The sequence below is a fragment of the Alexandromys fortis genome, unplaced genomic scaffold (genome assembly GCF_014885135.2).
Source record: "Alexandromys fortis isolate MF-2015 unplaced genomic scaffold, M_Fortis_MF-2015_v1.1 scaffold_20, whole genome shotgun sequence".
Lineage (NCBI taxonomy): Eukaryota > Metazoa > Chordata > Mammalia > Rodentia > Cricetidae > Alexandromys > Alexandromys fortis.
This window is the reverse complement of record NW_026067903.1, coordinates 15,397,999-15,412,621: the sequence shown is the minus strand read 5'-3', so window position 1 is coordinate 15,412,621 and position 14,623 is coordinate 15,397,999. Positions and strand designations below refer to the sequence as shown.

At 42.1% G+C, this 14,623-nt stretch overlaps 1 protein-coding gene across 1 annotated transcript in view; it reads left to right on the top strand.

The window, feature by feature from the left end:
* Positions 1-14,623, top strand: part of Col9a1 (collagen type IX alpha 1 chain) — an 81,490-nt gene that overhangs the window by 57,081 nt on the left and 9,786 nt on the right. Inside the window, exons 29-36 of the mRNA XM_050134691.1 lie at positions 47-100; positions 700-771; positions 1,265-1,300; positions 1,964-2,008; positions 3,534-3,566; positions 7,092-7,238; positions 7,422-7,476; positions 9,093-9,281. Coding sequence (XP_049990648.1) covers positions 47-100; positions 700-771; positions 1,265-1,300; positions 1,964-2,008; positions 3,534-3,566; positions 7,092-7,238; positions 7,422-7,476; positions 9,093-9,281 — 631 coding nt within the window. The remainder of the gene's footprint in view (positions 1-46; positions 101-699; positions 772-1,264; positions 1,301-1,963; positions 2,009-3,533; positions 3,567-7,091; positions 7,239-7,421; positions 7,477-9,092; positions 9,282-14,623) is intronic.

Genomic DNA, 14,623 nt, shown 5'->3' with positions numbered 1-14,623 from the left:
TGACTCTGGCCTAAACATACAGCTGATGACATGTATGTTTTCACAGGGCGGTAGAGGGGAAGTAGGACCAGAAGGGTCCCCAGGCATAACAGGCAAACTGGTAAGTGATGTTTCCAGTCTCTACGTGTTTGCTTCCTACAAAGCAGATATGGTTTTTGAAACAGGAAAGGGGAGAAAAAACCAATTTACAACAGGTTGTCTAATCGGCTATACATTTTTTTGTTGTATATGAAATGTGAAACTCGAAATATGGAATTTCAAATTGTATCTATCATAGCCTCCGCGAGTATTTATTTTAATCAGCGTGGTTTGAATGCATTTGAAAATCTAGAGAGGCTTGGAGTGCTGCATTTGGCATCTGCCTCTTCTTGGAATGGACGAGAACTGTGGATGAATGCCGGCTTTTGCTTCTTGTGTAGCTCCTGTTTACGTAGCAGAGGCGACAGCGTCCCACGGGACCTTGACTGAAAGAGTCTACTGTTGCTGAGTTGTGCAGTGGGAACTCAGAGGTGGGGTGGAAGGTGGGAGGCTGCTGGCCCCTCTTCTGGGTTACAAGAGGGAGTCAAACTGAAGGGGCAGCTCTAAACCAACCACACATTAAATTTAGACATGTGTTGATACCCCAGTGCCCTGTCTGGCTTGTCAACATTGAGTATTGTGGGCACTGCAACTTTGGAGATTTCTCTGTTTGTTTTCCAGGGACCTCGTGGGAGCCCTGGCCTTCCTGGCTTGCCTGGGCCCCCTGGACTTCCTGGAATGAAAGGCGACAGGGTAAGTAAGAGATCCAGCATTCTACACGCCTTTTCATCTGGAATGATGAATCCTTCTTTGTTGAGAAATCAAGCTTGCTTTGCCCAGTAATGACTGTCTCTAACGATTATCGCAAAGAAACACGAGAAAGGCGAATGAAGTTACCGAGAGACGACACTGAAAAGAAAGAAACTAAAAAGTAAATTCCTGGAAGAAAGAGAAATAAAGGCCAAAGTATCAGTTGTAGTTATAGTTTTTATTTAGTTCTAAGTTTATATTCCTATCAGTGAATGTTCATTAACATGGATATAGTCAAAGAATGTTCCCCTGTTGCCAGCGATTTTAAGAACAAGTTTCAATAAACCCAGGTCTCGTCTGGACCTCATTAAACAGCGAGAAATGGGGAGCTCTCAGTCAACACACCATCCATCATTCCATTCGGGGATGTTGGCTCATCTGAAATTGCATACATGACTCAGAATACTGAATAAGTGTTAAATCTTGTTCATTTCAGGGTGTATTTGGCGAACCAGGTCCAAAGGGTGAGCAGGTAAGCTATGTGGGGTGGTTGGTGGTATTGGATATATGCCGCTTCTCAAGGGCACGGCTGGCTGGTTTACGGGTGTGGTGAACGATAGTGACTTAGAGCTTTTCTTGGTGTTCTGTCGGGCGAGTGAATGCTCTAATGAGGTTTGCTGTGCAGCCAGGCTGTGCTCATATGCTGGAGTTAGCGGCTGTCTCCTGAGCTGTACTGTGCTCTTCATTTGAAGAGTGTGGCCCCGACTCTCTGGCTTGCTGGGTTTTATTCAGATGACACAGACTTTCAAAGCCACAAAATAGCATTTTAAGTATTGTGTAATTAAGACCTCAGCAAATTAAATGTGTAAATAGAGTCAGCCCTGTGTCTGGATTCCTATTTCTACTGTAGGGTGCCACTTTCAAGGGTTATTGAACTTAAAATTGCTAGATATCATTGTTGGCTTAATGAAATAAATTAAATTCAGTCAGTAGCTGATACCAGGTCTCACCTCTGTCCTCTCTCATCTACTGTGTTTTTGGTTAGGGTTAGCCTGATGGTATGGAATCGAGAGCTCCTACATGATCCGTGGGGGCATTTGGGCACCTAGAAATGCTCATCAGTGTTGATTGGTTAATACTAACTCATGAATAGAGGATTGAAAAACATGTGACATTTTATCTTAATTTTTTTTAGGGTGCCTCTGGTGAAGAAGGTGAAGCTGGGGAAAGAGGCGATCTTGTAAGATTTTTTCTTTTAATTGGGGATATAAGACTTCGAAAATTTTGAAAAAAATACGATTTCTCTTTCTGACCCTCTTCCCATTATCTCAAAGGCTAAGTGGGTTTTCCCTCTACCTTGACTGATGGTTCCCAATCCTGAAGGAAGGAAAAGTAGTTGTAGATGTAGTTTTAAACTTCTGCAGAATTCCCTTAGAGATGGTGAATTCTTCCATGGTCTCACACGGAGACATTCAAGTTGCTCATATAGTACTACAGAATGTGTAGGAATACAGTCTAGCAGAAAAACCGATGTCTTTTTACGGTCAGGAAACTGTGGCCTGCAAATATAGCCGAGAGCATCTATCTTCCCCTATAAGTTCTGGAGGAATGACGCCCCTCTCCAGAGGGTGAGACTGCTGGGTCTCCAGGACAAGGACAGGGCACACTGTCTGTGTGCAGAGCTTCAGGCTCGCTGCCTCATTACCATAATGGTTTGGGCAGGAATGATCAGACCTGACGTGGAAATGTACGCCTGAGTCCTTCTGCGGTCAGCAAGGTCTTTCCTGTGAAGTAGCCTTAGAATTCTTCAAGAGCAGAGAAACCGTCTGCTAATATTTATTCAGACTCACAGGGTCTGGAAGAAATAGGAATGAAATGTCTGAACTGGGCCAAGTTGCTGGAATTTTGTTTAAAGGAAATTACTGAGATTACCGCATTTTAGCTTCTGTAATGGCTGTTCATTTTATGTGCCCAGGGAATGTTTTAAAATTTAAATCATTCCATCTTGTAGTGGAGATATGCTAACTCTTGAATCGAACTCATCCAAAATTAATGACGGGAAGATCGCCTAGGTTCTTTTTTTTTCTTAAAGCCTGAAAGCGTATATATTTTGTTCGATAGATTTTGGGGAATGAGTTAGAAAACATAGAAACATAAAAATAAAATGTCAGTGTATAGTTTTAAATGTCTACCGTAGTTGGTAAGAAAAGATCTTTTATTTTATTGCGTATAGATTTTTTAAAAATATTATTTATTTATTTATTTATTTATTTATTTATTTATTAAGTATACAATGTTCTGTCTGTGTGTATGCCTGCAGGGCAGAAGGGGGCACCAGACCTCATTACAGATGGTTGTGAGCCACCATGTGGTTGCTGGGAATTGAACTCAGGACCTTTGGAAGTGCAGGCAATGCTCTTAACCGCTGAGCCATCTCTCCAGCCCCTTGCGTATAGATTTTCATTTTTGGTGCTGAGCGTGTATATCTAGGTGGACTTCCCACAGCTCTGATCGCAGCCTGTCAGTCAACAGCTCAGTTGGCCAAGGGCTGTGAGGTGGCCTTGCTCACACAGAAGCACAGAGTTGGGTAGCCGAGCTGGAATGGCAGCCCACATTTTGAATGAACTGTTTTCTACAATTCTGGGCTCCTTCTGCATATTGTTTTCTGTATGTTAGCAGTACAATAGCATTGGGAAAAAAAATGGTTTAGGAAACTGTGTAAAGTGAATGAATTGTACTAATCTAATTTTGTTTTACTGATTTAGGGAGATATGGGATCACCTGGCCCAAAAGGATCTGTAAGTATGATAAAATTAAATGGTACAAAATTAAAAACATAAATAAAGCTGTAGAAAAATGTAATATTCTGCTTCGTGAAATGGTGGTATAAAATTAAGTTCCACGAAGGACTAGGAGGAAATAAGTCTCTAAATTTACTCTGTAAATAATAGATTGGACCAGTAAGAAAAAAATTCTCAACTGTGTAAATGGCTCTAGCTTCTGAACCAACCACTCTAAAGAAGGGGTTTGTTTTGATATTCTAAAAGGCTCAGTGGATACATTATAAAGCCCTGACACCCTTCCCAAATGGGCCATTTCTAAAAGATGGCAGGCACTCTGCAGTGAGGAGACTGGCTCAATCTCAGCGGCAGCCACGCTTCTGCGGAAAGTTTCAGTAACTGTCTTAATCTCCCACGTGTTCTAGTTGAGGGAACAGAGAGAGAAGCCGAGCACATAACCGAATATAACAGAATCATCAAAACCACAAAACGATCAGCTTCTTCCATTTTGTTATTATAGAAACTAAGCTCATGTCCTTGGAGTAGATGAATTCAAAGTTGTAGATCTAATCCATAGGAAACCAGAGGCGTCATGCTAATGTGCATATCAGCACAATCCGGAACTGAAAATTTAGAGAGAAAAGGGAAGCTCAGATGGTAATCTCAAAGGCCACTACTACTAGCTTCCAATGGATTCTTACGTTCTCTCTGTTTCTGGAATATTCCCTACTTCTGTCTTTATCTGACAAATTTTCTCCTCAGCAGCTAACTTAACCCTACTTAAAAAAAAAAAAAAAGAACCTGTTCTTTCCCTCTGAATCCTAAAGAAGAACTTAAAAAAGATAACCATTGTAGAATAAAATCAGGCTCCCAGCAGAGTAGACCACACCTGTCTGGTAGTGTTCTTGATTTTTCCATTTTGTCTAGAACTTTGGAGACCTAGAACTTTGTCTGTTTTCTGTGCTTTTACATACTGTGCCATATAATACTTTCTAGTGTAAACAGACTTTTTCCTTCATAAAAATTATTGCCTTCTTCTTCCACATGCTGATCCCTCCTCTACCTTATCTGCCAGGGGCACCCACCCTAACTTGATTTCAGGGCTCAGATGCAGGCTTGTTTGTAGGCTGCATGTATACTAGCGTATGGATGCAATCACATTGTATGAACATCCCTTCCTTCAAACATCAAATTTCAAGAATGTTTGTGCTTAAGAATACTTGACCAGGTGTTAGTAGTGCCTGCCTTTAGTCCCATCACTCGAGAGGCAGAGGCAGGTGGATCTCTGTGAGTTTGAGGCCAGCCTGGTCTACAGACGAGTTCTAGAACAGACAGAGCTAGTACACAGGGAAACTCTGTCTTGAAAAACAACAACTAAAGAATACTTGAAAGGAATGATTTAAAATTGCACCAACTATAAAGAGTAAACCCTGATGTGTTTGGTGAAAGAAATCTTATGTCATTGTCTAGAATAATTCAGTGATGTTCGAGGGAACATATTTAAACTATAAAAGAAAAATTGATCATAACGTAGTGACCAATGCTTACTGCACTCTAATTTGGATGTATTAGGAATTAGCTCTTAATTCATCCCTTCTCTTCTACCCACTTCGTATATGACACCGCCCAAGCAATGCAGAAGAAATTGAACTGTCCTGCCCCAGAGTCAGGAAAATAATTTCCTAACATAGGAGCTTTTATCGTGTACTCGAATGTGAGCTCAGATGAAAACCCAAGGTCTGCTCAGTGCACAGAGTTGAAGAACTCTTCCTGGGAAATCCAGGATCCTTATGGCATCCTGATCTTTGCATCCAAGAGCTCCTGTGCTTTGTTCAGTAGTAGCCTTATCCATTGCCATCAAGAGAGTGTAAAAATGTGGCCAGTTCTTGAGTGCATGTTTAAAATTCATTTTGGCATCTCTTTGGTTTGTTTTAGAAGCTGGTGGAGTTTTCCACCTGGGTACCTGACAGTTTTGCAGCCTTTTGCAGTTTTAGCTCTCTTTGTTGGTGTTGCTTCCCAGCAAGTCTTTCAAGTTCTAATTCTCTTAGAGAAGCAATCTTGTCACGTTGACTTAGATGAATATTATTTTCTTTTACATCATAAAGCAAGATTGAGAAAGCTTGTGGGACCTTGTCTGGGAGCATGTGGTGAAATTGTGGCTTTACGTCTTCCCTTGGGCTGCACACATTGGAATATTTGAAACAGCTCTTCTCAGATAGATATTGCACAGGAAAAAGAAGCAGGGTGAAGTCACTCTATGAACATCCCCACCTGCAAAATTAGCACTCCCCGACTTCCTCTTGTCCCGACAACCCCCACTTCCTCTTGTCCTGTAAATTTTCATTCTTATTCAGAACAACAGTATATTGTACTGCTTGACTACAAATTGCAACAAATTTTAGTCTCACAAAAGAGTGAATTAGTAAAGTCTCCTTTTAAAAGCAGTTATTATACATGAAGATTTTAAAAATGCTTTTAGTGGTGCTTTCAGGGAAAAAAAACCATGCAATTTGTGTTGTATGTATGCCTCCATGCTGAGGAAGAGAGTGGTTTGTTGGTTAGCTTCTTTAATATTTAGGCTTTAATTCCCTTATTACTGAAACTGTGAAGTCGCCCCCACCCCCTTTAAATGCGTCACTTTCAAGGGTATTCTGAATGCACTGGCTTAGTTAATGTTACCATTTTCTGATTCCTCTTTATTACTAGTGTCTTAAAGTTTATCAAAAACATCTTATAAAAGTCAAATACCATAGATTCTTGGATTGTTACATTGTTATACCTAAATAACACATCTTGGAGAAAACCTTTGACTTGGAAGAAGTTTTTTTTTTTTTTTTTAATTGCCAGAAAATGTTACCAACCATTATTTAAAAACTAATGACAGGCTGGGTAAAAGGACTTGCCATACAAACTTTATGATCTCAGTTAAGATCTCCAAAAATCATTTCAAAGCTGGTGATGGTGGCGTGAGTCTCCGTAACCCCAGCATGCCAGTGGGAGACGAGAAGCAAAGACTGGGGACTTTCCAGACAGGCCAGATAACTTGGTTTATGAAACAGCAGAAAGATACCGTCTCAAACAAGGTGAAAATATGAGGATTAACTCCTAAAGGTTGTCCTTTGACCTCTGTGTCGTCATCCACCCCCCCTCCCACAACACACTCAAAACAAACAAAACAAACAAACAACTTGCTTGGACCGGGCTGTGTCTTGGTGGTAGGGCATGTGTAAGGACCTGGATTCAAAACCAGGAGGAAGCCTAAAACCACTGACTTGTTCTTAGGAAGTGGCTTAAGGGATGGCAAATGAGTCCTGAAACTGATCTCATCTCAGTGGAGATTTTGAAATAATAATAAAATAATTATAGGTTTATTTAAATTCTAAGTGGCTGGTGAGTGTCTATAGTTGAGGTAACTTCTAGACAGACACCACTGAGGGACCTAAATGGTAGAAAACCTAAAATTCCACCTAAATATTTGTATTGATACTAAGCAGAACATTGCTTATGTCTAGCTCCAGTTTCATAGTGCACTCTTTGTTCTAGGTGGGTAACCCTGGGGAACCTGGCCTGAGGGGTCCCGAAGGAGTCAGAGGGCTTCCTGGAATGGAAGGACCAAGAGGACCTCCTGGACCCAGGGGCATGCAGGGAGAACAAGGTGCCACTGGGCTGCCTGGTATCCAGGGTTCTCCGGTGAGTGGTGGACACATACCATGGTTTTCTATGGGCATAGCTCCATTAATCTCAACCAAGTTCTTCAGCAGTAGCCCTCTCATTGATTCCGGCACCTGGTTCCTTGTGATGTCTGTCCTAACAGCTTAACAGTCTTCTCTTTACGACTGCGAATATAACCTGTGCTTTTCTTTCTCATCCCAGGGCAGAGCACCAACAGATCAGCACATCAAGCAGGTTTGCATGAGAGTTATTCAAGGTAAATCAATGGCAGGGGTTGAAACATTTCCACTGCCCTCTTTTGCTTCTTTAGCTTTTATTTCTGTAGGCGTACAAGGCTAAGTAACCAGCTTTAAAGGTGGGAGATGTTGAGTGATGTTAATACCAGTTATGTTTTACCTATGAGGTGACGCTCACCAGCTTATAATAAAATATTACCTTCTGTCTTAGCCATCTCTCCACTCCCCATCCAGGCTCCATCTCTGTGGGTCTCACCCACCCCTTTCCAGAAGAGAGGCTAACATACAGAAACAAATGCATATACATGTGTCATTTCCCCCCCCTCATTTGCAACACAAATTCCGAGGCATCCCCTCTCCTGAAGATGCTACCCTTTAGTGTCTATCTGGTATGGTCTTAGGATCTCACAGCCCAGTGCCCATGATCAGCATAAGGACAACTTAGTATATATGTTTAAAAAGTAACAAGTCACAGTTTCCCAAAAATGACTTGGAAAAAAAAGTATTTCTGCATTCGTTAATCTTGATCTAAATTTATCTAAGGCTATGGAAATCATTATTCATTTTAGAGTTTGCCTACTCATAAAACCACAGAGAAAATGAATATGTACAAAAATACCCCCAAACTGAGGAGACACCATAATTTTGGCACTTTCTGCAGAAAACCCTCTTATTATGGTAGAATTGTGTCTCAAAGAAATGCTTGTCTTTCATTTGCTAGTAGACAATCCACTCTGTCGAGTAGACTTGTAGAATTTTCTAGAACCAAATGAGAATGAAACGAATGTTTCTGTATTCGTAAGCCAACGTAAGTCTCGTCACTGCACACACTTTATTTTGGCTCCTATTTGAGCTTTAAGCATTACTAACATATCTGGAAAATTATAATTTTATGTTTATAAATTAAGAAATTCAAAATAGTCATACTTAAGTGATTTTTAAATTGTTGGATCGAAATGTGTTTTTAGTTCCTGTTTTTTTTTTTTTATTTACCCTAAAGCTTTAAAGACAATATTGCACTAGAATACTTGCCTCAGCATTTTAATGGGGTGGATTTTCTTGCCTGCCACAGCTTTAGAAGCTGATTCTGAATGTATGTAAGAAGCCCACAGAGTTATTAATTTTTAAGACAAACTGTGACCATTTTCAAGGAAGGTTATTTTTAATGATTGTTACCTACTCCAAACATGAAAACAAACTGGAGGGGAAAGAATTATTAGAAGCCATGAATTCTCATGATATTTCAGATTATAGAATTGCTTTGAACCAAAAAAGCTTTTAGTTTCGATGATCCATCTCAAAGAGTGTCTGAACCTTAATTTTGAGCGATGCTTTGGTTTTTTTTTTTTTTTTTTTTTTTTTTAAGCTCCGAGATAACATTTCCACCCATACATGATAAAAAACTCAATTTCTTCGCATCCTGGGGTGTCGCCGAGTACCAGATAGGATTCGGGTGTCTTTCTCAAGGTTCTGGATCACCACTCCTCTCAAAACCCCCTCACCCCGTGTTGTCTCAAAACAGCTGTGCCAGAGAGATCCAGGGCAAGCTCAGGAAAGGACCCTGGGGATATTATCCTCCTCTTCTGAGCCAACCTTTGTGTTTGTGACCTGCAGTCTTGTTTTTATTGACTTTCAGAGCATTTTGCTGAAATGGCTGCTAGTCTCAAGAGACCAGATGCAGGAGCCTCAGGTCTTCCTGGGAGGCCTGGTCCCCCTGGGCCTCCAGGCCCTCCTGGAGAGAACGGTTTCCCGGGTCAGATGGGAATTCGTGGTCTCCCTGGCATTAAGGGTCCCCCTGGCGCTCTTGGCTTAAGAGGACCTAAAGGTAAGTTTTATCTTATTTTCAATTATGTGTATGTGTCTGAATATGGGGGGTTTCCATGGAGGCCAGAGAGTGCATCAGACGCCCTGGAGCTGGGGCGTTGTAGGGACATTTGTGAGGTGCCCAGTGTGGGTGATGGAAATTAAACTCGCGTCTTTCCCAAGAGCAGTGTATTCTTTCTGACGGTGGAACCCTCTTGTAGCCCCAACGTAAGCTATTCTGCCCAGGTGCAAGACACCCTTGCTGCCTATTTTCTTTAGATTTTTTTTTTTAAGTTAAACATTTATTAAAGGAAAGAGTGAGAGAGAAAGAGGGAGACATAACTGTACCCAAACTCACAGACTCAGAAAACTCTAGTTTTTTTCTGGCATCTAGTCTAAGGATGTCGGGGTGTCTGTTAACCTAACAAAGGTGCAGGATATGTGACGGTGTTGTGGATTAGCGCTGTTCCCCTCCTCTTTGAAGAGTTAGTCTGGTACCTTCACTCTTGATGGGCTTTTATTTTCAGCCTCAGGGTGCAATCTAACTTGCTTCTTTCCTTAATCTAAAAGCAAGCCAAGTGCTTGTAGCCAGGAAATGTTGCAAAAACAAAACACAGTTTTGTGAGCAGGTAAGACATTTGCAGAGCTGACAGAAAGGGCGCCTCAGACAGCCTTTGCTAGTGGAGGTATGGGAGCCGAGGTGTGGTATGGATAATTTATGGAGAATTAAGTAAAGCGAGGAATTTCTGTGCTGTGACCAGTTGCTGACAGCTCTCCAGGGAACTTCAAAAGGATGTGACATAAAAAAACAAGAGCCCCCTCCCATTATTTTTTAACATTGTGGTGTTCCAATTAGGGGCAAATATTACGCTGTGAAGGGTCAGAGGGCAAGTCAGCTGCCTCTTCGGATCTATAACTGAGTTGCTGATGTGGTTGGCTAACTGCACCCCCAGTTGGAACAATTCGTTTAATTACTTTTTTGGCAGGTGCAGAGCTGTGTGTTAAAAATTGACTCTAATTGGGACGCTTCTAAGTCTGGAGAGATGAGGGAAAACACAGAGCGCTCTGTTCTCAGAAAGTGTCCGGTGCTTATGCATCTTTGTCCGTTTTAGCTCTAGCTCAGGACTCTGTGCCAGACGAATCTTGTGGGCAGTCCCATCACCCTGAAGACCATGGCTTGGGTGGGTTATTGGGTTGGTTGGCCCGGTTGGACCACAGGCATCAATGCAGCCTTCCCTGAGTGTCAAGAAGAGCAATGTGAAAGGCTCCTGAGACCTTATGAAGGTCTCCAGTTCTCTGCCCCCCCCCCCCCCCCAGACACACTGAATCAGAAACTCAGGGTGGAGCCTAGTACTTGGAGAGTCTCAGAAGATCTGATGTGGTCAAACATCAGTGTGTCGTTCAAGTTCCTTTAAAGGGTCTAGGGAAATTAATCCCAGAAACACAAAACTCACATCCCTGTTCTCTTTGGCAAATCAGCGATTGGTTCAGATCTTGACTTTGTGCTCGTACCAAACTCTTTTCCAGGTGGCTTGCGGGGCCACCTCCTCCAATCTGGGCTGCATGAGGAATCTCCCTGGGAATTTTATAAGCAGTCCAGCAGCAATTCCCACTTCCAGACTCTCAGGATCAGGTCTGGGCTTTGGGGGCTTACCATGCCCCCGCGGTGGTCTTAACTGTAGCCAGCATATTTGAAGTTCTTTCTGGAGGAGCTTTTGGCTGCATGGGACAGTGGCTGTGTGGAGCAGGTTTGGCTCTAGCAGGAGAGCCTCATCTGAAAGGAAGAAAAACACATTTCCAACTTTGGACCCCAAGAGAGGCCTCACGCACGAGGCTCATTTTTCAATCTCTGCTGGGTGGCAGGGGTTTCTTCTTCTTCAGTGCCCACAGCACAGTCTACCATCCATCCAGTCCTCCACTCCCAGCCTTCCACCCCTCCCTCCTCTGATTCCTTTAAATTAGCATTTTCTAAGGTTTACTTCTGAAATCTGGGGTGGAGGCAGGCAGGGTAGGTGGATTTCATCACCAGCACTACAACTAATTAAAAAATACACAATTCTAGGTAACTGACCTTAGCTTTACTCCACCACATATAGGACAGTAATATTTAATGAAAAATATTTTATTCTACTAGTCAGAAGCTTACAGCTTAAAATTTCCCCAAGCAAATGCGTTCTACTGTGTTGAAATTTGAATTTTGAGTCATTAGAGACGCTCTTCAGTCTGTCTGTCCCTTTTCCCCACTTTCATCTAAGAAGAGGAGATAACGTGAGACTCACTCTTTCATATAGTCACTTTGAATCTTTTCTCAGAGGAAGAAGGAAAGTAAGAAGCTACACTTATTATTAGGGCTTTTGATAACCCAGTCTGCCTTAGTCATTGTTTTCCTCTTGATGGTGGAACATTTGGGTAAGAGCTCGTCACCTTTCCCGAGTGTCCCTTCCCCACCAATGTGGATTGACATCTCAGTCCACAGGGGTAGTTCTCCCTGACACCATAATACGTGTATCTGCACACATGCAGGACCAGTGTCCATGTGGCATGCCCCGCTGTACGTATGGTGGGGCCGAAGATCGACAGCAGAGCGGCCTTCTGCTCAGTTTGCTTAGCGTTTTATTCGTCTTTCTGCCCATAAATCTCATTTTTAAATGTTCACGGTTAGGATTAATTTTTAAGCTCCTTTGAATAAAGGCTGTGCATTTTTAGACGTTTCCGTGTGAGCCAAGCAGATGTGACAGCATGGAAGGGAAGGTGTGAGAAAATACGTGTTAGAACGGTGACTCACACGTTTGCTCTATTAATCCGCTCTTGGGGGTGGGCGGGCAGAACATCGGTTAGAGCTTGTGAGTAATGAAGGTGACGTAAACAGCATCCGGAAAGCCCAGCATCCTGCTCTTCCTCTCAGCCTGGCTCTCACTTCATACCCCACCTAAGGCTTTCTCGTGTGTGTGTGTGTGTGTGTGTGTGTGTGTGTGTGTGTGTAGCTATTTTATTTACATGTGAGAACATTTTGCAGCCTTGATTTGCAGTTGCCGAGGCCCCAAGTTCGACTGTCTCATAAATGCCTTGTGCACATTTGGTTGCCACCCGCAGGATATTCCCAATCAACTCCAAGTTAGAAGTGAGAGACACTTGTGATAGCATGCTTTAATTTTTAAATTAAGTTTGCTTTTGGTAATAACTCCATTTACACCGCTCAAAAAGTGAAATGCGAGGAAGGAGTTTAGTGAAGACTTTCTCCCCCAAGCTTCCTATCTGCTTAGTTTCCTTTGAGGACTTTTTCTTAACGGTAAAGAAACCCACTGGCTTCCCATAGAGCCCTACAAGCGATGCTGCAGAAATCTGGGGACGGTGCTTGGTCTGCCCCCTTATGAACAGAGCCACATTGTCCTTCAGTAAGCAATCCGGACTTCATTTGTTTTTCATTTAACAATATGTCCAGGAGACCATGCCAAAGAGCTTCCTGTGATTTCCCCAGCTGCGCAGCTGTCTGTTCTGTAACCATAACTCAATGTTTACGTTTAATGATCCTTTTGACAGTTTCTAGTCTGCCGTTGCTATAGCAAGGAGGAGTGCACAGCAGTGCACACATCTCGTCTTGGTACAAAATATTAACACGGACTTCATTCCTGCTTCTAATTCCAACTCCATTCCAAAGTATTTTGCTGTTCTGAGAGTAAAGGTCTGGAAGTAGAATTCCTGGGCAGCACGGAGCTCCACTTTTAATTTGATTGTTATTGTCATACCCCTCCAATGAGCTCATGCCTACTTGTACTTTCCTAAGCAATATACAGTTCTTTGTTTCTCTATAATCTCAATATGTTTGCATAACCATGGAACTTTGGCTAATTTTATAGGATAAACATCTCTGTTCCTTTTTAATTTGTGTTTATCTGAAAGCAAACCCAGGGGCACTCTCATCTATGCGACAGCCCTTTCTGTTTTCTTTTCATGGCTGCCTAATCATGCAGTTTGCTCATCCTTTTAAAATTAATTTTTCACTGCTTGTGTATACATGTGTGCCTGGTTGGGCATATGTGCACCATGTATGTGCAGGTGCCTGTGGGGGCCACAGGGCGTGCTCGATCTCCCGGAAATGGAGGTACAGGGAGGCACCTGATGTGGTTCTAGGAACCGAGCGTGAATCCTCTGTAAGAACACAAAGTGCCCTTAACCACTGAGCCATGTTCCCAGCCCCATGTTTTCCCATGGTTCCTAGACATTTGATCACTTTGTGATTTATCCTATCATTTGATAGATGTTTAGCTATAACTTCTTTTCCTCGTGGACTACTCACTTTTTCTAAGCATTTGATAACTCGCTAATGTTTTCTACTTGAGATGCCACCTTCGTGGCTGGAGCGGTGGTTCAGAAGTTAGGAGCACTTGCTGTTCTTGCAGGAGACCCAAACCCACAACTGTTCTACCTACATCAGGGCACTAGCACAAATCTTTATCCCCAGTTTGAGGGGACTCTATGCCTTTTTCTGGTGTTTGCAAGCAACTCACACACATGTGCCCATGTGCACACACACACACAGACAGACAGAAAACACAATAAAAGGAATTTTAAAATAAAAGATGTCATCTTTGTTATAAACCAAATTTCCCATACATATTTGTATCTGTTAGGACCTTGTGCCTCGTGGATGAGAACTACACCATTATGATAGGTTTAATAGTTTAATAACTGGTGGGATTACTTTCCTTGGGTCAACTTTATGGCTAGTCCAACCTACGTGATTTTTAAAATATAAGACAGGATTATCTTCTCTGGTTTAGTGCACTTTAAAAAAAAAGGGGGGGGGGTTGTAATCAGTATTCCGCTTAGGGAAAAGGATGACGCTTTATTGGGCTGTCAGTCCACTCCAGGATGGTTTTCAAGCCTTTTCACGTACATTAGAGATGCTCTATTTCTTTGACGTGTTACTCGAACATTTCCATTAAGCCCACGTCCAGTTGTTGAGTATTTTAATTGCTGCTATAAATAGTCTCTGCCATTTCTCATAACCGATGGCTCTTTGTATATGTGAAAACGATTGATTTCAGGGTATTAATTTTGTATCCTGCTAGATTACTGAATCCACTTATTGTTTGCAATGGTTTTTGAGCTGATTCTCATCTTTAAAATGTATGTCCCTATTATTTAAAAATAGAAATGGTTTTAATTCTCCAAACCAAATGATGTCCAATAGTGGCAAAAGAATATTCTCCCTCTTTCTGGGTAAGGGTCACTGTCAAGGGTTATGCTTATAGGTTGAGACAGATTTGATCATATCAAGGAAGGATCCATTGATTCTCACCTTATCAAGTGTTTTACTGAAAATGCACATCCAGTTTTGTGAAACAGTCACTTCAGGGGCTA